Source organism: Pseudopipra pipra, chromosome 1 (genome assembly GCF_036250125.1).
Source record: "Pseudopipra pipra isolate bDixPip1 chromosome 1, bDixPip1.hap1, whole genome shotgun sequence".
NCBI lineage: Eukaryota > Metazoa > Chordata > Aves > Passeriformes > Pipridae > Pseudopipra > Pseudopipra pipra.
Genome location: NC_087549.1, coordinates 112,571,132 through 112,592,468, shown reverse-complemented (window position 1 = coordinate 112,592,468; position 21,337 = coordinate 112,571,132). Strand labels below are relative to the sequence as shown.

The 21,337-nt window shown below is 38.9% G+C and overlaps 1 protein-coding gene across 4 annotated transcripts in view; it reads right to left on the bottom strand.

The window, feature by feature from the left end:
• The window catches only part of ZNRF2 (zinc and ring finger 2), a 55,111-nt gene that overhangs the window by 1,459 nt on the left and 32,315 nt on the right, over nucleotides 1-21,337 (bottom strand). For 2 of the 4 annotated variants that reach the window (XR_010434545.1, XM_064672124.1), the window contains 3 exons: nucleotides 21,141-21,236; nucleotides 948-1,053; nucleotides 156-233 (listed from right to left, as the gene is read on the bottom strand). Coding sequence is in view for 2 of the 4 variants with exons in the window: in XM_064672124.1 (XP_064528194.1) it covers nucleotides 176-233; nucleotides 948-1,053; nucleotides 21,141-21,236 (260 nt within the window). In the remaining 2 variants the exon portion in view is untranslated. Of the gene's footprint in view, nucleotides 1-155; nucleotides 234-947; nucleotides 1,054-21,129; nucleotides 21,237-21,337 lie in introns of those variants that run through there. The other 2 variants (XR_010434544.1, XM_064672143.1) reach the window with 2 other exon arrangements.

Here is a 21,337-nt window from a genome sequence, read left to right as displayed (position 1 = left end):
ACCTATATTGCAATATATGTCAATGCTTACTGATTAATATTATAGTTCTGAGACATAGTAGCAAATTCACAAATGAAAAAAAAATTAGCATAGAGTTACTCCAGATAATCAAGATATTTATTGTTGAAATGTACATGTCTAAAAATAAACATTACCTAAAAACATGAATCTTGTCTTAATCAGATGGATGCTCAGGGCAAGATCGATTTACTTCAAACCATTCATCTATGCAGCTGTTGGATACAAAACAAAAATGAAAACAATTGACATGAATATCAGAAACATTTAGCAGTAACATATGAATATAAATTGGTTTCTCATAATTTCAATGACTAGTAGGATTTTATATTATACAAAGTGTATCATACACACACATAATTGGAAAAATTAATAACCCCAAACCACAATAATATTTAGATATTAAACGCTGTTGAAAAACTAAGTTTCTTAAGTGTTAAAATTTTCTCAGGAAGCATTTTACGAGTTGCTATTCAGTTTTTTTACACAGGTTACTTCACTATTAACATTATCATCTTGCTGATATAATTTATTGACATTTTACTTCCCGTAGTTACAGACACTTGTGAAAACAAAATATGAAACAGGTTTAAAAAGCATTCCCCCTCCTCCCTGCCCACATCTATTAGCATTTGACAAAACATAAGCACACTAAGCTCCTCAGCCATGATGTGCACTCCTTCCCCACACAGGTGATTTTGCAAGAATGAGAAAATTATAGCAGGGAAATATAACTTCAAATACATGGTGAAGATGCAGAGAGATGTAATTTAAAAAAATCTCTTTAGGGTTGCTGCTGTCGTTTCGTTGTTGTTTGTTTTTAAATGTAAAAAGCAACTAAGTTTTAAAGCTCCTTTAAGTACTCCTTAAGGAGTTATCCAGTAAATGCAACCTTCTCATATTTTATATCCATCCCAAGGAATACTTGCCCTTTATGATATATGCAGAGGCAAGGCAGCCGTGCTATAGTATCTCCTTGCTGCAGCTCTTCCAGGCATATTGCACACTCCCCAGCATCTTTACTCAGCACATCCTCTGATGAAAGAGCACAAAGTGAAATGGTTAAAAAGCAGGCTACTACAGGCAAAATGTTCCTTATTCAGAACATCAAGGACAGCTACAGAAAAAGGTATTTCTTGTTCTGCAGAAAGTCCTGTCAAGGTAAAGTTATGTGACACACCAGGTGATTCATGATGAGAGACCTCTTAGCAGCTCAATTTACAATATGGCTATGATTCTATTTCTTGCCTGAACAATACTGCCATAGCTCAAAATGAAGTCCTGTAGGAAGACACCCATATGGAGAAAAAGGGTACCCATAACCAACAGTCAGCATTCCTTTGGAGTTTATACTGTGACGGCAGATCTATAACCCATCTCACAGGCTCTGAACCACACAGCCACAGTAGACAAACACTGTGTTTGCCAACCCCAAGAGGTGAATATCAGAGAAATTGGGTTCTGGATACAGATAGTATGTAATGCCTCCAGGACTGCTTTGAGGATTCATGCTAAGTGGGTTTTTCTTAGCTGTACTTTCTTCCTTACGCTCAGTTTTCAACATGGAGGCTAAGCTCAAGCCTGAATGTAACATTTCTCTGGACAAGGCACTGTAGGTAAGTAACTAGATAAAATTGTTCCTAACTTCTAAACACTTAGTCTATAATTTTATTTTTTTTTTAACTCTCCTAACCCATCTGGCATTCTTTTACCAGCCTTGCTCATAATTTCACACCCTCCACCTCTTCTCACCATGTAGCAAGTTCTACATCCCATCCACCTTTTTCTCAGTGTAAAGTATCCAACTGTTAGCTGTAAGAATGGGAGATTTTCATCAGGGAAAGATCAGTGCTGTATGGCTCCAATGACCCTAAACTCCTGAAGACACTGAATTTTTTGCAGCACTATCAAGTCCCTTAACAAAGGAGGAAAAAGTAAGCTACTAGGAATGCAAAAGAGTTGGCTTTCGAAAAGAAATTTCTGGGAAAACATATTATTTTTAATAAAAACCTTCTCTCTTGGACACTTCTCTTAGCCAGACTGTGGGATGCAGAATTCAGTCTTAGTATGACACAAAGCAGGAGATCACGTAAGGCCCTGTTTGCCAGAAGCAGATTAAAAGTCCCAGTTACACACATCCTCACACAGCCCACAGAGCACTCCCAACACGGGACCACACAGCAACCAAGTTGGCAATGCAGTCTCTGGCACAATCAGAAAGGTGCACACTTGGCAAAATAAAGCCCACCTGTTCAAGTTTCCACAGTTTCATGGGAAAAGGTTCCCCTTCTTTACCAAAAGCACCTAAAGCGACTGTTTATGGAGAGTACCCGTTTCCAGGTATGACTGAGAAACCAGCACTCTATGCTGTTCTCTCCAGTGGCTCCAATACTCACCACTGGCTTTCCAAACACACAAAATGACAGACAACTACAAAGCTATCATGGTAGCAAAAAAAATGAGAGGAAATTAGGTCTACATTGTTTCCATTAAATGACAGCAAGCTGTCTTGCAGGTGCTTGGGTTTCTAAAACAGTGCTTATTTCAGTCTCTGCTATATTCATTGGTTATGCTAAAAACACCATATAATGCCATCTTCCTGAGGAGGTGTGAAAAATATATAACATGAAGTGAACCGTTATAAAGAAGAATATTCAAAACAAAATAACGAAGAAAAGTTAAAAAATGTATTTCAATGTGGTAACATTATTAGAAGGCATTGTATTAAAAAAATGCTTCTGTTGTTCTATCAGAAGCTGTAAGCTTCTGAGAACATTAGAGATACTTCAGAGACAAAGTAATTTAAAACAATACAAAAGATTTTAAGAACTCTGTCAACTTGCCCAGAAGAGGGTGCTTGGGATAAATACTTTCTTAAGGTTGTTTTTTGGTGGCTGTTGGGTTTTTTTGTTTGGTTTTGTTTTGTTTTTTAATAAAAAGATATTCCAATCTCTGACACCAGGAGGCACATGCTGTCTCCAGACAGCATTGTCCTGCTACAGAGATATTAATCTTTGCCTGAGGCTCTCAGACACTACCCTCCTAGACCGCCTCTTTGCATAAGAACTTTGCCAAAAGTCCTATGGGTAGATCTGCTTTCTTCCCACAGTTAGGCTGCAGGAAGCAGCACCATTAATAATGCAAGCATGTATCATGTACACAAAGCATACTTAATAAAAGCAGTTTTTTTCTATGGAGTCCCTTTATCAGATCAGCAACAGCTACCTAAAACAAAATGGCCCTAAGATACATCCAGTGTATTAAACCCCAGCCTTGCTCCCTCAGCACTCTTGAGAGGGAAGCATTTAGTCAAGCTTTGATAGCAGAAATTAAAAAGCTGTCTGATAAAAATACAGTTCATAAAATGAAGCACTCGTGTGAACTGCTTTCCCATCATTCTCTATTGTACACGTCTGGCTTATCCTGCGCTCCCCAGATTGCACAACACTCGGGTCTGAACTCCCGCTGAGCAATTTAACAATGTTCTGCACCTTTGGCTAACGTTAGGGCACGATGCCAACTTAAACATTTGTATCTCCCACCAGCCCTGGCGCAAGTGTCTGACACTCCTTTTATTTTCCCTCCAGTATTCCTGTACTCTCCCTCTTGCCAATACTGGCCCTACTGCCCAAGTCCCTGGCGAACAGCTTGCCGCCCTCCCTGGCTTCACCCCAGGCTTTCCGACTGGGATGAGCCACCAGGCACACACTGGGCTTTGCCTAGTCACACTAGAGGGAGTTGGTATGAACGCTGATGACGGCTGGCATGGACTGGGCCTCAGAAACACGGTGGAGTTCTGCCACCCCTGCAGAAGAGATTTTGTTAACAGGTTTCAATGCTCCTCTTCCTCTGGAATAATGAGGAGTCAGCATTCCCTAGTTCTTATGTTAACCTTATTAATCCTGCTAGGCTCTTGTGCATAAATACTGAAGGAATGACTACCAAACACCCAACTGCTATAAATGTCCACATGTAACTTGGCACTACCTATTAGCAGACTCCAAATCCATGTAATCAAGCTCATAATTAATTACATATGTAGAGTGACGACAGCTAAATCAAGTCTTTCATGGATCTATGACACTTTGGGTCTGCTACCTTTTGACCATTTTAGGTGATTCAGATCATCAGTCCAGATAAAGAAAGAGGAGTGAATAATCCTGTTAGACCTGGATCTGGTCAGAATATGTTCTGTATTTATTTCACACTCCTGTATCAACACTGGTTTGTATCAGATGGAAGTCAGTTTAAGGGCCATTTAACAATGACTCTTAAACATATCTGTTACAGAAAAATCTGTAAATCATTTTGCACAGAACCACTGCAGTCTGAACAGTTTTTTTGTTTTCATCTTTTCCTTCAGCGGAGTGATTCAGCAGCTACACATTATTTCTTCCTTTTTCTCTTAAAAAAACAAACCAAACAAACAAAAACCAAAAGAAAAACCAGTGAAACAGTTCAAAATTTCATCAATGTTATGATTAAAACATTTATATCAGTGTACTACCTAAATGGAAGTGGGAAGAGGAAACAAGCATTTTTCCATTTCACCCACATGTGGGTACATACACAAATACCACACCTCCACATCCATCTGCCTTGCACCAAATAGGAGATAAACACTCCTACGCCTTCCCAGCTACTTGAACAAGTACACACTAGCCAAAAACTGGTGTCAAAGATGAAATCTGGCAAAAGAGCATAGTATTTCCCTCCTGAGTCTGCTCAAGTACTTCTCCCTCCCCTCTCTATCTCTACTTACTACTACTACTGTTTTAACTTCTGGTTGTCAGTGTTTTTTCCTCCTGAAATTCTGCTTTTACCTTCAGTGGAAAATAAATTCTACTCCACTCCTGCATTTATAGCAAAATAGGTAGTACTGAACTAAAATACAATCATCTTGGCAAATTTACACACACTTTACCAATTAAAAACTTTTTCTATAACTTTTGAAAATATGTCCAACAATTAAAAAAGCCATTAACTCAGCCATGGTTAGGATTATAGGCAATGTCTGTGATTAAATTGTCTTTAAACTGAGGACTGCAAAAGCACATGCAATACATACCTTATGGAATGAGTCATTAAAATCTGTGCTCCTGCTTTCTGTTTTTCCTTTTAAAACACAGATATAGCCCTAGGCTCAAGAAACACCAAGTCACAAATCATGGAGACGTTGATAGCATTTGGGGAGATATCACTTTATAGCTGCAGTATTTTATTTTTCTCTAGGCATTCATTGGAAACAGAAGACCAAGTTAGAAACATCTCTGACCTAATCAAATAAAATTTTTTTCAAAATACATGTATTTTTATTAAAATTTAAAACATTAAATGTCCATGGAAGCTGCCACCATAACTAGCTTAACAGTGAAGGGCACCACAGGAGTCCACCCTTTCAGGAATACAACAGACACCGAACTGAAACACCTTTGGAACAGTATCTTATCAGAACTAAAACTGGTAAAACAAAACCCATAAGAGGTTAAAAAATATTGATAAATCTTCATTAAATGGTACATATTACCATGTATCTGTTACACATTCATTAATTTTTGAAGCGGATTACTAAAAACTGTCTTAGTAAAGTACTAGAGACTCTCTTTGCTTGTTTTTAAATGGAGTATGTAGAGCTCAAGACTAATAGCCAACATGTTCACAAGTATAGCATAAATTCACCCATATTGCAGAATTTATTCTACATTTTTACTGATATCACAAGTAGTCAAGGAGAATCTGCATGTTCCACACGTATCTTACTATTCAGTAGCCAGCAAGCATGTGTGTATGTGATTAACACATTCTTGTTAGATGTCACTGACTTGATTTACTAAATCTTCCTGGCTTCTGCTGCATCTGTTTTTTCCCCTCTCCATTTCTTTCCAGCTATCTCCTACTACACTTTCCTCCTCTTCACACTCATTTCCCCCAAAATATCACTGTCTCGAGACCCATATTTTCTACCACTCCTCCTATTCTCCAACATCTTATTTAATTTACTGTTGTAATGCAGCCACTGGAGAAAGGAGAAAGAATAATATTATTAGCTATTATCTGATGGACAGCCTTCTTGTACGGGGTTAATATCCTTGGAGAAGCAGACACTGGAATGGAAGGAAAACCATTATGCAGGATGTGTTTCTTTCATGTAGCTCAGTAGCTGTCTTTGCAAACCAGTATTGGCTGCAAGCAAATGCTGCTTTTCCAGTCCATCCTAAGCACTAGGAGAGCAAGCAGCTTCTTTGACATTCCAACTGTCTTTCAGTATTCTGACTGCCACAAGAGGAATACTCTTGATTCGCTAGGGGTCATTCTTGGATGACCAGGTCAGCCATCCGCTGCTGCTCAAAAGTTGAGGCAGATAAACACTCTGAAGGAGAGCTGATTCTTTAGTGCTCAGAGCTCTCAATAGCAGGAAAAAGATCATGCAGTTGTCACTGCAGATGCTTATTTTGCCACTCAGCTTTCCCAGCTACAGTGTCAGTCAGTAGACAAAGCAAGGTAGAGCTAAAGCCATCGGCTTGGTTCACCAAGGAAGATTGTACCTTCACAGGCAGAAGTTAAACTTGTGCTGCCCTCAGCAAGGAACACACCTTCTGAAGAAGCAGTGGATTTCTGACTAAAAACATTTCTTGTTGTTCTAATACAAGCCAGCTCCTCTAAATTGGATGTAAAAGGGAAGATTTTCAACATCTAGTGTTTTCACTTGTACCACAGCTAAGCAGTTTTCAGGATTCACAACACCACAAAGTTGAGTATTCAGCTGTCCTGAATAACTTCAATCCAAATTCTCTTTTATGCTGCTGAAAAAAAACTAACACCCTTGTGCTAATCAAACAAGCACAGGTTGCAACATTTTGTGTGCTTCTGAGAGGCACAATAACACCATTTCATGACTCATGTGGTAACACATAGAATTTAAGCAAGCCAAAAACGTCTTTCCCACCACAATACACAAAAACTTAACATCTGTAAAACAAACTAGTCAGCTACAACAAATGTGACACTTCATCAAATACTGACAAAGCATTTGATGAATTGCTGGTGACGATGTTGTTTGGCATCTCACTCTTCACCCCTTGTCACATGGCAGCCTGTTACAATTTCCTACTCAAGAGTCCAAGCGTTACCCTTGTTTTCCCCTTCCCTCTCACCTTGCTCAGAGTTGGTTCAAGACTGAGAAAGCTATATACAAACAGACACCCATCATGAAAGACTTCCTGTGCAAACGTTGCCTACAGTCTTTGGTTCTCCCTCTTCTTAAAACACAAAAGCAAAGGGGATGAAGCATACAGCAAAGTGAAAGTCGCACAAGAAAAATATTTACAGAATAAGACCAAAGAGGCAACATTTGTATCGCAACACCAGGCTGAGCTAGAAGGAAGTGGCTGCAGAAGTGTAACTGTTCCTCAGATAACCCACATTTGAAGAACTGGATTCAGATTTTCATGGGACATTCTCAGCTTTCAGCAGCGAATTCTGAGAAACAGCTAGAGACTTCCTGTTCACAGATAATGATCAGGTGTATGGTGGAGAAAAAGCACTCATTTCTTGTCAAATAATGACAGAAACCGACATAGTAGTGACAGAAATACATTTCAAGGAGCAGGATTAGTATAAAACAGTCTAGTTTACAAATGCATCCAGGTAGCTAATTAATATAGAGGGGAGAAGGATTTGTGCACTGAGGAAAACAGTTCTTTCATAAAGAAGTTTTGCTTCAGTGGCCACAATGGAAATCTATCTGCAACTGTATGATACATAGAGTCAATACAAGCTACAGTTCGGGTGGGGGAATAGAAAATTAAACCCCAAGTTTAAATAACACAGTTTTAATACAATGTCCAATTAAGATACCTTGGTCTTAGACAAAGCCATGTTTGCATCCCAGGACTTGCAGTGAAAAGCTAGGCTTTGAAAAAAGACCAGGTAGTCAGTGAAATAAAGTTCCTTGCTTCCAAGCAACAACATCCACAGCCACTCCTACCTATGCTGTTGGGATCAGTGTAACAGCTTTCTCAGTCCATATCTGTACTGCTGGCAGAAAGTGTTGGGGTGAATTAGGTATTCATACAAGAGAAATTTTATCAGCCCAATTAGACATGAAACATCTTGTGCTCCTGTCTTGAGATTTATTGCCAGAGTGTCTATACATTTCCACAGTGATTCAAGATTTGCTCTCAGGAATCTGATTGACTCTGAAACTTCTGCTTAAGCTACAGTCTTTCCAACTTCTGTTACTAGGTATGTTTGCAGTTTGAGATGCCCTTAGACATTAAATCTTTTCAAGATAGCTAAACAACTTTCTCCTGTTGCACTGACTTCTAAAGATAAGTTCCATTCATCACATTTGTAAGTACCATGTCCTTAAATTGTCAAGTTTTAGTCTAGATACAGGCCAAAGAGCTGCACCTGTTCATAAATTAACCACAAATAAATAGTCTTGTCCTCCAGAACATGATGCAAAGACACTGTGTGTCAGCCTTACCCATTCCGTACTAAGTCCCCATTCCAACTGAACTGATGTATATTTGTGTTTTGAATGACCCAAGGGATACCTTGTTCTTGAATAGCCTTCCTTGGCATGCTGTGTTTTGTTCCCAAGGCTTCCCCCTCTCCCTTCGGAAACATTACTCCTAGGAAATTATAACACCTCTAAATATTGTCTCATCAGGAGGTAACTGGGAGAAAAAGGTCTTGAATGCAGCAGTACCAAACTAGTGCTCCACCGTGAAACTCCATCACGAATGGTGTACCCCAACACATGCCTTCTGAAAGAAAGCTGCTTATTGCAACACATGGAATAAAGAAGCTGTCTTCAGTATGTTTTCTTGGTTTTTCATCATTATTACATGACCTCTTAGGTTATTGGGAATTAATCTTGAATGTCAGGAGTTAAAAGCAGCATGTAAAGGGGCAAACCCACAAGAAACAAAACAGCAGCAAAAATAAGATACCTTAGGAAACAGTGTAAGAAAGTATCACTTGGGGAATGCGTCCTCCTTGGCTCCATCAGGTAAGAATGATTTACACTTCTCAAGGCTGAGTTTACCATCAAAGAGGATCTTACACCACAAATATGCTACAAAAGGAGGAGTGGTTGATTAAATGGCCAGAGGCAACCAGCATGTATTGCTGACAAAGAGTTTGCTTCTTACAGGGAGCTGGAGAGAGCTTGGATGAAGGAAACTTACAGAAGCAGGCAAGAAGGAATACCATTGTTTGATCCAAACACATAGATCTTTTTTCATTTGGGTGTTTTTCCTACTCTTGAAATTAAAGACCCAAATACTCATTATATTACTGGGATAGTAATAACCTGTAGGTAGGTACTTGTTAGTACAAGAAATACTATATCTCTCTGCTTGCTAGAATAAATTATATCATTTTTGTTCTTCGTGGTGTAAAACAAAGCAAAATATTTGAGCACTACTTATATTTGCTTGCCAATCCGTACCAGTACTAAGAAACTATGATAGGTGAAAAATCAATTTAGACCTGTTGAAAATTTGCGATTGTAATCCAGAGATCCATTTCAGAGGTGGCTGAACAATACAGCTTCCCCTTGAGCAATGGGCAGAGATTAGGTCCTGTCACCAAGCAAGGTACATTCAAGAGAAATGAGAGGCCTGAAGTCCAGTTTGGCTTGCATAGCAGATAATTTCTTTATCAAAAGTTAAAAAAACCAAAACAACAAAAAATAAACCAAAACCCCATACCACACCAAACCTAAACAAACAAAACAAACAAAAAACTACAAACAAACACAAAACCATCAGCCACACCACAACCAGTCAAGCATATAATCCCAAGAATATTTACCTATAGTAGCTTCTTATGGTAGTATGGGAATCTGTGTTAATGATTTCATCAGGAAAAGATCCTTCTGTGGTCACGAGGAGAGTGAAGAATTCCTTTCATACTGTGCAGAGACAGATCTCTTCCAATAGCTTTACAATTGGAAGGAAGACTTAACTAAGACGTGTAAGTCTGTTAAAAGGAGCAACTTTTCCAAATCACAACTAGATGCTACCGCCAACAGCATTCATAAAAACTGGGCAAGCACAAGGCAGAGCATGGCTGTGGCAGAGTAACTACAACAGAAAATGAGTGTCTCTGATCAAGCTGAAGGAAAGATCTAAACTGGATAAGATCTTGCAATTGCAAGATGTCGATGTGGCTGTTCAAAAAGATCCCCACTGAGGTTAGGAAATACCTTTTGCTTTGTCAGCTTTTTTAAGTGGCTAAATTTATTTTATCCCTAACACGAAAGGAAACCAAAAAGATTGCAGAACACAGTTTTTCCAAATGGCAAGTCTTCAACCATTCACCATCACTGAAACTACAGTCAGAAGCCAGAGAAATTGCTTTGCAATGATTTTCAATTAAGAAGTTTCATTCTTCGTGGTCTGCAATGAACCAGGAGTGTGATAGAGACATGCTGGCCTAATGAAATCTGTGAGAACTCTCATCTGACAGAAGGCAGATGAAGGAAGCCCATTAGAAAACTTCACAGAAGGAAAGGATAGGGCAGAGAGGGAATAAAGAGAAGCAGCTCAGATCAAGTTAGCTATCCTATTACTCTGGGCAACACTGGTTACTTTAATAGTGACTTGTTTTGAAGTTGGATGAAGGATTTGATTCCATGTTTTGTTCACTTTGTCCTTTTTCAGGTTCCTATTCCAGGCTTCTTACAGGTGCCCTGAGCACAATGAGTTTTGCCAAATCTTTTTTCCAGTCTTTTAACACTGGCCAAGTAACTGACTCATTTCTTTGCAAGCTTGCAGAGGAGTTTAGTTTGATCTGATGCAAAATGAATGCATAGGGAGCATCACTAAGGAGGATGGCATGAAAGATGAAACTAGCCTAAGGTCGAAACAGGAGGAAGGGAGAAAAAACAGTTGTGTGTGACTAAGACACTATTCTTAGGGAAGATATGATGTATTACTGAGCAACACACAATGAAAACACTGGTGCCAAAACTCAGCACGCATGAAGTCTGGCTTATTAACCCCACTGCCAGGTGCTAGGCCTACAGGGTGCTTTTCCCAGCAGGCTCAAGATCAGTCTTCTCCAAGTTAAAACTGAATGTCTGGTGTTAACATGTATACACGGGACAGGGATATAAATCACTGCATAATTTTTACTTGTCTGTCTTTAGTGTTCTCAGCAGACAGACTGCTTTTTCCAAGCTATTCCTATTTTAAATGCAATTATCCTTGTGATATAGATGGAATGCAAAACATGTCTGAATGCAAAGGGTTCTGATAACATCAAATAATGAGTCAGAGTTTTCAAAGCTATCTCCATTTTTCTTCTCTACACTAACCCATTATCCACTATTATAATTTATTCCAGCAAGCACTGAGATACAGTATTTCTGGTGCTAACATATACCTACAGGTTATTACTATACCAGTAAGATGCTGAGTATATGGGTCTTTAATTGCAAGAGGAGGAAAAAAAACCCACCAAAAAACCAAACTACCCATAAGCTTTCCTTTAAATTTTAAAGCAATTAATTGAAATACAAGACACCTATATAATTTCAACAGTATTCAGCAACTATGATCATTCACAAATAATAACACAAAAAGATTAACATGGGAGATGTGTTTACAAAAACAAAAGTCCCCAAAGACAATTGTCCAGTATTTGTTCCAAGTTACATGCCCACGATCTGGTAGTATAGTTCCATGACCATATTAAAGTTATATTTTTCTCCTATTTTTTTTCAATTTACAGGCTAGCAAAACAATTGGACGCCACTATGACAACAAAGTATTTCAGGTAATAAAGCCATAGATTAAAATAGACTTCCTTGGAAATGGGGAGGAAAAAAAAAAAAAAGTAAGTGTTAATCAAACAATTGTTCACTCCATCTCTTGATTCCAAATAAATAAACATTATTTATGGGCTAAAAATTATCAAAGAATACTACATTATTGCTTAGCTACACAGAGGCTATCCAATACCTAACATTACATGAAGACTATCTAATGAAACTTCACACAAGGAAGGAGGGCACGAGGAACATGGTCAAAATGATGAAAATTTGACATGGTTTTAAATTACAGATAGCTGTTAGTGCAGTGTTAAAATGAAAGTTGATATCTCTATGAGGAAACTTTAATAAGGTTTCCTAAGTGTTAATATAGTTCAGCACTAAATCTAGTGCTGAACATACAGTTGAAACATAAGAATAAAGTTTCTTATGTTTCAGCTGTATGTTAAAACTTGGGGTTATTTCTGTAGCCGAGCAAATCTGTAGCCACGTGAGACAAAGTTAAGCAAACTTTGAGGAGCAAGGAGGTTCCTCCAGGGAGGCTACAATAGGCAAGTCTAGTATTTTGTACCTGTGTCAGTAGGCAATTTAGAGCCTGGTCTAGAATCACTGGATTTTGCTAAAAATACTAGAAATGGGTAATCTTTTCCCCTGTGTAGGCAGTAATAATAATCCCCAGTTTAGAAGTAAGAGTACTCCACCACAGTAACAATGTTTTCACCCAGGTTGTTTCTGAAGCTAGGCTTGTTTTATCACTGAAATTCCCTGCAAAAGCTGGATGGACTTCTTTTCTACATTGAAGGGTTGAGTCTGCAACTCAGAAGCACAGACTATTTAAGTAATCAAAAGGTAGCTGGTTTTAAAACAAGATTTTAATATGAAGAAAAAAATAAGCTACAAATGACATTTCAGGCAATACCTGCAAATTGATCTGCCCTCGGGGTAGTTTCTGAGCAAGGAGAGTGCCCCTTATTCTTTTGTATTTCTTTAGGGAAAAAAAAATCCTGGTCTGCAAACAACCTGTACTAGTCTCTGTAAAGCAGTGAGGAATTTAGGGAAGAAAACACCATGAAATTCCTGCACAGATCACTCCGTCTCAGTGAGATGTAGTTTGGCATTTAGATTTTAAAACATAATGAATTCAATTACTTTGATTTCAAAATCCAGCCAATGAAACCCATTCTCTAAGATTAGAAAAGGGGTATTTTCAGGGTTTTGTCTCCACAAAGCAACTTAAAAAAAAAAAAAAAAAAAAGAAAAACGAAAAAGAAGGCAGGTTGTTGCTAGTAAATGACTAAAATCTTAAGGTTTTAGAGGTATCAGCTTTAAAGACTGCAGAATTACCATACAAAATTAGGAACGTTATTTCCCTTGGAGCTAAGTTCCCAGCAGTCACAAGACTGCAGCAGTTGCAGACACGATTTATGACATCCTCTGAATGACCTCTCAGAGCTAAAGACTGATTAAGTGTAAGGCATGGAAGGTAGCTCCTGTCTGCCCGCATCACATGATGCGGAGTCACGGCGCAGCGAGCGCTCGCTATGGAGCGAGCAGGACCGTCCCTCGGCTCTCCGCTGCAGGCAGCACTGCGCAGGCATTATGTAAGAGAAACACGGTGACACAGCGCAGAGGATCGGGTCCCCCGATCTGAATCACTCCCCGTGTCACCCGTAGATGTTCTCTGTGGCGCTGGTTCACAGGTGTAGCTGTAATTTTCTAGGACAAGAATTGTCATTTGACTTGAGCAGCACTGTCAGCACAAGGGAAAGACAACGGCAATATCTGAGGTTAAGGAGCAGCTTATAAGCAAAAGAAACAACTTGAGCTATTCAGCACATGAATGATCCCACTTTATTTCAGAAACAAGCAGGGTTGTTCTATAGCTGTCAAAAGCTTTACTGTATTTATCCAGTGCTGCATATAAAATATGCCCGTGACACAGGTACGTATTTATATAAAGGCGATTCCAGTGTACTGAGAAAAAAAAATTATTGTCCCACTCTCCAGAACTAAGTATGAGGTGACATTGCCGCTATTTTGGCCATGGCTTTGTCACAGGAAGTTCAGTCTAGCAGATTTAGGCCTGGCTCAAGGGAAAGTATGCAGAGAATCACCCAACCAGATATCCTTCTCTTCAAAGGTTCATTAAAGAGTAAGTCACATGCACAGCAAATCAGAGAAAAGTTTAAGATATTAATAGGTGTGATCTCTGCAGTGTGTCCTTCTCAGCAGGATCCAAGCATGTCAACTTTACTTCATTACAGAGAGAAAATCCAGCATAACCTATGTAGCATCTCCAATCTGAACCATGAAAGTGAGCTGTCATACCTTCTTCACAAATCTATACCTCCCTTTCTCTTGTGTGAAAACTAAAATAATAAACAATATTGATACCTCAACCACCCCCACTAAACCTCTGAGATTTTATTTTACCATGATAAATGGGGCAATTTGCAGTTCTGGGAACTGCTGCTCCAGACAGTCAAAGCACTTCCCTCTCAGTTACACTGTGTTCCCGTTTCATGAGCTTTCTTCACAGCCACACCATTACAAACACACAGCTTACTTTCCTGACTCCATAGAAAAGAGTGTGGAGGAAAGAGACAAGACTATGGTCTCTAAAAGCGCTGCAGCTCCACACTATCACAGACTGACCCAATTCATCCAGTGACTGAGGCTGAAATGGAGTCACTGAAGCAGGCCCTACCCCTTTTAGGAGGCAGGCACAAATTGAAATGGAGTGTGGTTTTTAGTGACATCTGTCAGCATTACTCTTTCAAATGAACAACCTCCCTTCACAGAAAGCTGAACCGTAACAGGCTGCTTTTGCAGTGATGCTCTTTTGAGAGGCACCACAAACTGCTGAAGGAGAGATGTGAGATGGTGGGACAGAAATACAGCTTTACTGAACAAAGGGAGGAAAAACTACAGTTTGACATTGCTCCTCTTGGCAGTCTGGTTTGGACAAGTAGCTATCCATGGCATACATTGGTGAATACAAGTGAAAGTTTCCTCTTTGTTCAAACATTACCAACAATTCCCAAAGGGATAAAGTATAAACCAGTCAATATATTTTAATCAAGGTCTTCAAACACAATTTTCCACCTTAAAATGACAATTCCCTCCTTAAATATAACAATGATGTACAAGACAAGCTATGAAAGTTTGGGCTGATATTATATCCGTTCACAGAAGAACAGCTGTGCAAATGTCTGAGATGAAAATTTTATTTGTTATAGTAATGTTCTACTGTCACCACATTAAACAAAATCTCAAAGTTAAACAGCCCTACATAATTTCAAGAACTACTGAAGAAAACAGTTTTAAAGCATTAGGGACACTGAATGAACCTCCTACATACTCTGGAGGATGTTCAAGAGTACATAAGATCAAAACAAAGAGTAAATATCACTATTTTAATTGCAAGCACAGGATAAGTTATTTTTTTTACATGTTCTGTTAAACCATCTTTTAAAGGTTCTTCCCCTGCATCCCTGAGGACAGAGCACAGAACTACATAAGGCAGAGCAAGAAGCTAGAAACTTCTGAAGAATCTTGTTAAACTTTAAAAATGGAAGAGTTGAGAAATTCCATGGAGAATTTTACACCTTGGATAAAATGGAAAGAATTGGTCTGCCTTAGTATTATTTTGTACTGCTCTGCTGAAAGTCTAGTCCTATTAAAGGATGAAGACAAAGAGGAAGGCTTAAGCTTTTCCAGGCAGACTGGCAAGATGCCCTTTTGCAAGGTCTTTCAGGGTATGATCTCAGGAACCCTGGACGAGAAGTGAATTTGAGGTTAGTAATTCCCTTCATTCCAGACTGAAGTTTTGAGTGCATCAATCAAAATAGTTGAGAGCATCATCCCTGCAGAGTAAAATACTCTTGGGTGCACAGAAGTGACCAAGAAAATCAAGTCACTGCAGTGGGCAGGACTACCAGAATAATGTATTTTGGTGGTTCAAACATCAGATTAAGGTGCAATATTTTAATTTTGTTCTACTGAGCAATATAAACTCATCAAGTTCTGGCATAAGTATCTTGCCCCAAAGATGTTGAAACAGACAGCAATCAATAAAGCTTATAACTTGTGTTAGAAATAAATTAGGTCAGCCCCATTCACAAAGAACATTTCCAAAATATTTTTATTTAGTCCCTCAAGTGACTCATGCCAGTCTTTAAGTCTCTACTTTTGATCAAAATGCAAATGTTATGGCTGTCATTTCCATGTTGACAACTTCTCTACCAGGATTACTGCTTACACAGATTCCAGCTCAAGATTCTGACACTTGCTCACAGGCAGGCCTCGGCATGTGGCAGTCCCAGCAAGAAATGCTTTCCTCACAAGATACAACCCAATACCTCAAACTGGTTTAGAATAAACAGTGTATTTAAATCATGACAAAACCCTTTGCATCCTTGCTAATCTGAATGAGTTGCAGTGCTGTGGCCCAGGTCAATTTGAATTCACTTAGACGGCACGGGAATTCCTGGATAGTTGTGCATGGTATTAGATCAAACATCCCAGAAAACAAAGTACATGGCCAGATAGGAAGAGCACCCAGAGTTCTGCTCGTGTTTTTCCTTCTGGTACACCTATCTGTCTGTAGGTACACCCACAGACAGAATACAGACAATATTCTGCCTGTAACAGTTTTCCACATACTAATTCTTGATTTCAAAGAAATTGGATAAACTCCTAATATAAAATTATATCTGTAATCCCTGCTATCTGTGATGTCTGATCTCCTGCTCGTTTTTAGTATGATAGGTCTAAAAGAATTCACTTGTTGTAATTTAAAAAGAAAAATTACAAAGTCCTTACTTCAAGTAAGGAAAAAATCCCCAGCAGTTCATGCACTGGGTGTCTCAACATTCTTCCTCTTTGAATTACACTAGTAAAAGCTTTTCCCCTCAAAATGAACCTCAGTAAATATGTTGGCCAACAGTCAGACCCACTGCCATATGTGAATTAAATGCAGAACGGTCTGAGTGAAAGCAACACTGATGTCAAAGCAGCACCACCCCCGAGCAAGCGGCTTTGAGGAGATCGGCTTAGAAAGTTTCCAGTAGAACACCATTCCAACAGAAAGTGCTGACTTGATGAAACCCAAAATATTCCACAGGAATGTGCTAATTCAATCAAAACTTTTGAAAGAGGACAGGCCGGCTCGCCAAGCCAGCCAACCAGTCTAGTGAGCTGACTGGCTCTCCCCAGCTCTCTGGGGTCACTGGCTTCCCCATCTGGCCAGGTGCCAGGCTGCTAGTCCCTGCTCTCAGAGGGGCCCTTTAATAATAACAAAAATAATATTGTCTTGCAAAGTGTTCTGAGAAACAAACAAAGGAATTTTAAAATGAAAATCAGAATTATTTCAGAACGAACTGTAAGGTTTCTTCAGAAGGAATTGGGTTCATTTGTTGCAAAGCATCTAAAAATGATGCCTCTAAAGTCACAAGTCTCTCATGCACCTTCTCAATTTTTTATAGAACACTTTCAAATGAAAAAAGAATCAATACTGTAACAACACAAAATGCACAACAATTATATCCAAAACCTAAACTTCACCAGATAGCTCTAATCATCAGCAAGGAATCAAAGGCATGTTGCTTCCAAAGCACTGAGTAAATTCACATAAATGCTCCAGCCCAACCAAAACATGGGGCTACACTGTAAGCAACACCTTCTGCAGAGTAGTCCTGAAGTGGGCTCCCTGAGTAACTCACCATGGCAAATTTGAACAAGGTGGTGCAAGGAGCCTCATTTAACACTTTGGAGAAGCTCAAAGAAATAGGTATGGCTACAGAATATTTTAGCAGTGTTTTTTAAAAACACCTGTCAACTAGCAAGTAACCCACTTTCTTCATAAAATTGGTTAACCAGTGCATAGGACCTACTCTAGCTTCCCAGCAACTCAGCAAGTAACAGTATTTTCTAACTGTTAAGAAAAGGAGGACTCTTTAAGACAGTATCACCAAACAGTACAATGTTTTTTGCACAATGCCGTTGATTTAACCAGCTTTTGTATAAAAATTCCTAGATATTGGTTCATATGTGAGCACCACAAGTAGTTTAAAGAGATGTGGAACAAAGTTCTACAGAAAAAAGAAAGAGCTCTTTTTACATGCCAAATTGAGTCAGCAATAAGATCTCTGTTGCAGGCAAGTCATGTGATTTTGAAAGAATAAAGCTAATAAAATGTACCGATTTATTTATATGAAAATCAGTGTAACTTCCAGCATAGAACTGGGATAATTTTGTGACCACTCTCTTTCAGAAAACACATGTAAATCAGACAGCTGCCCGAGTTTGCAGTTCACTGACCCTTTCAACTGCCAAATGCAGTGCACAAAGGTAGCTCAGAAAGCAATTAGAGATTGGCTGGGAGGACTCATTAATTTTTTTAAACTTCAAATCACAACTAAACAGTCTTATAACATTTTTCTGAGGGAGACTATATGCCTCAGACTCATATTTAAAAAGAAGGAAAGTTTGTCTTCTCAGAATGACAAAATGCATAGAATTTGCTCCCTGGTGTTTCTTAGAAAGAACAACTAATACATTTACAGTATCATATGGAAACACATCTAGAACAGAACTAGACATAAGTACAGTTCGATCCAACTGCTCAGTTTCTAAATATCTCAACATCTGCAAAGTCTAAGGCTTCCTTCAATGTGCAACACAAAACTCAGAGACAAAAGAAAGTGAGGTGGAAAAAAGGAAAGAAAAAAAAAAGATATTTTTCCTGCTAGTGGTAACAGGACTGGGAATGATCAGTGACCAACACAATCAAATGGTGCCTAGTTGGCTCTAGTTGAGTATGTATGGCACAAGGCCAAGAAAACAATGAGAAAGTAAAGTATAAAGAAATGCCTTCCATTTTGGAAGAGGGTATCAAAAGTTGAGCAGCATCTTTTCTTCTCTCAAACAAAACTTGAGATGCCCTCCTTATGGCCTATGACAAAAAGGCAGATTCATCACTAATCTCACCATGGCAAACAGCAAAATAGACAAGCAGAAAAAGCATGTATGCAGTTCTGGTCCTGAAATCACGGCAGCGTTACATTACCAATCTGCTAGTTAATTTGCTTTTACTATCCTGATTAAAGGGACCACAACCATACCACAAAGTAGCAACTGAGCACTGCACAACTCTGAAGTCATACTCTTGTTTTCTTTGTGTTGCAGTAATCTGAATAGCCAGCTATAGGCTATAATTTAAGATTTAGTCCATGAGTCCAGGAGCTAACTAACTGGAGTCACAAGGATCAATGCACACTTCTATTAAGTGTTTATAAGAATGAGACCATACTTCTAAGTAAGTGTCTCTCTCAAACGTGCCTACCTAATTTAGCAGTTTTCTTCTTCCGAGTTTATATAACCATTTCCTAGAATGAGTTTCTGAGGCTCACTGTACAGCAGACACACTCCTAAATTGAGAAATGACATGTTGCTGGTCATAACTGCACAAAGTTAACAAGATGGCCCAAAGGAGCTCCAACCACTACTGTGCCAGTTGAGAGCAACAGTTCAGGAACGAAAAAAAGAGCCTGAACACACGGCACTGCTGTGATACAAACACACACCATAAACGATACTGAAGGAGTACCTTACGTAATTGCTGTATCTTTCAACAAAAGTCAGTCAGTTGAGTGCACTCATATGTACATGCAGAAAGCAGCAGGGGTAAAGGATTTCAGTCAGTCAACTCATAATTTGTGCACATTCCATCAGCTGGATTACTGCCAGTGCTTGTTCTCTGCCAGTCTGCCTCCTCCTACTCCACCCTAACTGATTCCAAGAGCATTATCCACCTTGACTGGGGTGACTAACCTGCTTCTCTTCTCTCCAACGTCCAACATCCCCCAGTACACAACTTATCTTGAACAACGCTCAGTCCAAAATTTAAAAAGGAAAAACAAAGAGAAAAAAAAAGCCCTTGCTGTTAGATGAAGTCAACCTTCTCAAATATACATGTGGTAACAACAGGAAGAAAAAAGAAATATTTACTTTTCTCAAGTGCTGTGCTGTGAAATGGATTTCACAACTCTAAGCATATGATTTCAAATTATTTTTGCAATTATTGCTGTCTGGATAAAGAATAAGGTGGGCCCAACCATTCTTCAAGACTTGTTCCAATAAAGAAGTCCAGTATAGAGTACCATAACAGCAAGGTGCCTGGAGGGTCAAAGAGCCATAATACTGCAGGTTATTTATGCAATAAATAACTTATGTTGGAAGTGACCTCTGGAGGTCTTCTGGTCCAGCCCCTCACTCAAAGCACGACCAAGTTAGACTAAATTGCTTAGGGCCTTGTTCAGTTAATTTCTGATCATCTCCAAGGATGGAGGTTGCACAGCCTCTTCGAGCATCTGCTACTATGTTTGACCACCCTCATTATGTGACGTTTCTATTTTACATTGAATCGGATTTTTCCCTGATATAACTTGCAAGCATCAGCACCTCCAAAAAAACCTCCAGCTCCCTCTCTTCTACAATTCCTTTCTAATTGCATTCTGTTCTCACATCTGATGACTGGTGAGCAATAATCTCATTGAAGAGACATTGTAAGATGTTCTGGTGGTAGGGCAGCTCTGCCAAAGCAGGCGCTAGGATTTCAGTAAAATTTTGAAGTCCTAGTTTCCTGAAGCCTTTTTGTGTGCTCACCATAGAACTCAGTGTCAGCCTAAGCTACAGTGATAGAAAGGTTTGATCTCAGTGGCAGAAGTCCTGTTTGCCTTGCATCAAAAGTTGCCTAGAAGGAGAGTTTAGTAGTAGAGGAAAAACAGCTACTACAGGTGGTTCATTTGATATTGCCCAGTTTGATCAAAATAACAAAAACACATATATCTACCAGTCCTTATGAAGTATCACATATGCAATCAGCTCAAGAAGGAGGAAATTCTTTAGTTCCTTCAAGAAAGGGTCATTTTCTTGAATAATGTGCAAATGCACAGTGTGTCAAGTAACAGTCCTTAATAAAGTCCCCAGGAAACTTGACTGACCCACCTCACTACTTGAGGTAATCACGAGAGGACATGTAAGCTACACATATCTCAAGTGGACACTAAATGCACACTGACCAATGGTCAAAAAATGGAATGCATACAATCAAATGAGAATAATTTTATATTTTCAGAACACAGTGCAAATTATATTGGCACGCAGTATAAAAAGACCAAGTTCTTAAGCATTAATTTGAAAAAACTACAAGCAAAAAAACATACCTAATTTCTGAGTTCACTAACTAGTTACCAGAGTATCTTATTATGCAAAGAATTATTATCACAGTAATGTTTAAAATGAATAAATAATTATCAGCTTACTTCTTTCTTACCATTGTAGGTTATCCTTGGTTTTGTCAAACACATCACAAGATGTAAATCCATTTCGTCAGAAGATACAAATTTTGAACATACAGGGCACTTGAATCCTATGAAAAACAAAAATATATAAGTGTGAGTACACTCAACCATGTAGCAAATACATGTATTCAAGTCAAAAAGTTATTCTGCACACATTAAAAGAAAGAAA